Genomic DNA, 700 nt, shown 5'->3' with positions numbered 1-700 from the left:
ACAACACGTAAGAATTACAGTGAGATGTCAATGGAAGAGCTGTTGAAATTGCAAGAAAAGATGGGCACCAAGGCCTTCAACAGCAAGGTACTGAAGGAAGAGAGCCGGCCAATAAGTCGTGACCCTGATTACTACCGTCGCAGCAACAAGAACCGCCCGTCAGAGATGCCGCTGATGAGGAAGAGGGCACCGCGGATGAAGTTTTTGGACCCGCACCAGAAAACCAAGAGAGCCATCAAGAGGGACCCCAGATTTGATGATCTCTCGGGCAGGCTGAACATGGAGGAATGGCAGCACAAATACCAGTTCATCAGCAACATCCGGCAGAAGGAGAAGGAAGTGCTCAAGAAGGAGCTCAAGAAAGAGGACAACGAAGACATGAGGAAGCGAATAAAGTCTATTGTTCAACGGATGGAGAACCAGGAACGCCAGAAGAAATTCGAGCAGAAGCAGAAGGACGTGGAAAAGGAGATACGTCGAGAGCAGATGGAAGCCCTCAAGCAGGGCATCAAGCCCAAATTTGTGACCAATAAAGAGAAGAACCTCAGGGTTAGGGCCAAGCACTTTGAAACCCTGAAGCAGGAAAACCGTGTTGATAAGTACATGAAAAAGAAGGAGAAGAAACAGCGTTTCAAAGAGATGAGAGAAAGTGGAGCATTTTAATGATTTCATGACTTAGGTAAAATATGATTCTAATTTA

General features: G+C 46.6%; 2 protein-coding genes across 2 annotated transcripts in view; both read left to right on the top strand.

Annotated features, from left to right (window-relative positions):
* The first annotated feature begins 24 nt into the window (after positions 1-24).
* On the top strand, positions 25-683 carry LOC119592834 (ribosomal RNA processing protein 36 homolog). Its single transcript, XM_037941737.1, has 2 exons — positions 25-599; positions 680-683. The coding sequence occupies exons 1-2, from the start codon at positions 25-27 to the stop codon at positions 681-683; spliced, it is 579 nt and encodes a 192-aa protein (XP_037797665.1).
* The window catches only part of LOC119593006 (DNA polymerase iota-like), a gene marked incomplete in the record, with an annotated part of 2,293 nt that continues 2,171 nt past the window's right edge, over positions 579-700 (top strand). The window contains 1 exon segment of the mRNA XM_037941896.1: positions 579-678.

The sequence above is a fragment of the Penaeus monodon genome, chromosome 31 (assembly GCF_015228065.2).
Source record: "Penaeus monodon isolate SGIC_2016 chromosome 31, NSTDA_Pmon_1, whole genome shotgun sequence".
NCBI lineage: Eukaryota > Metazoa > Arthropoda > Malacostraca > Decapoda > Penaeidae > Penaeus > Penaeus monodon.
Note: the sequence above shows the minus strand (reverse complement) of the source record. Positions and strands in the feature narration are given on the sequence as shown.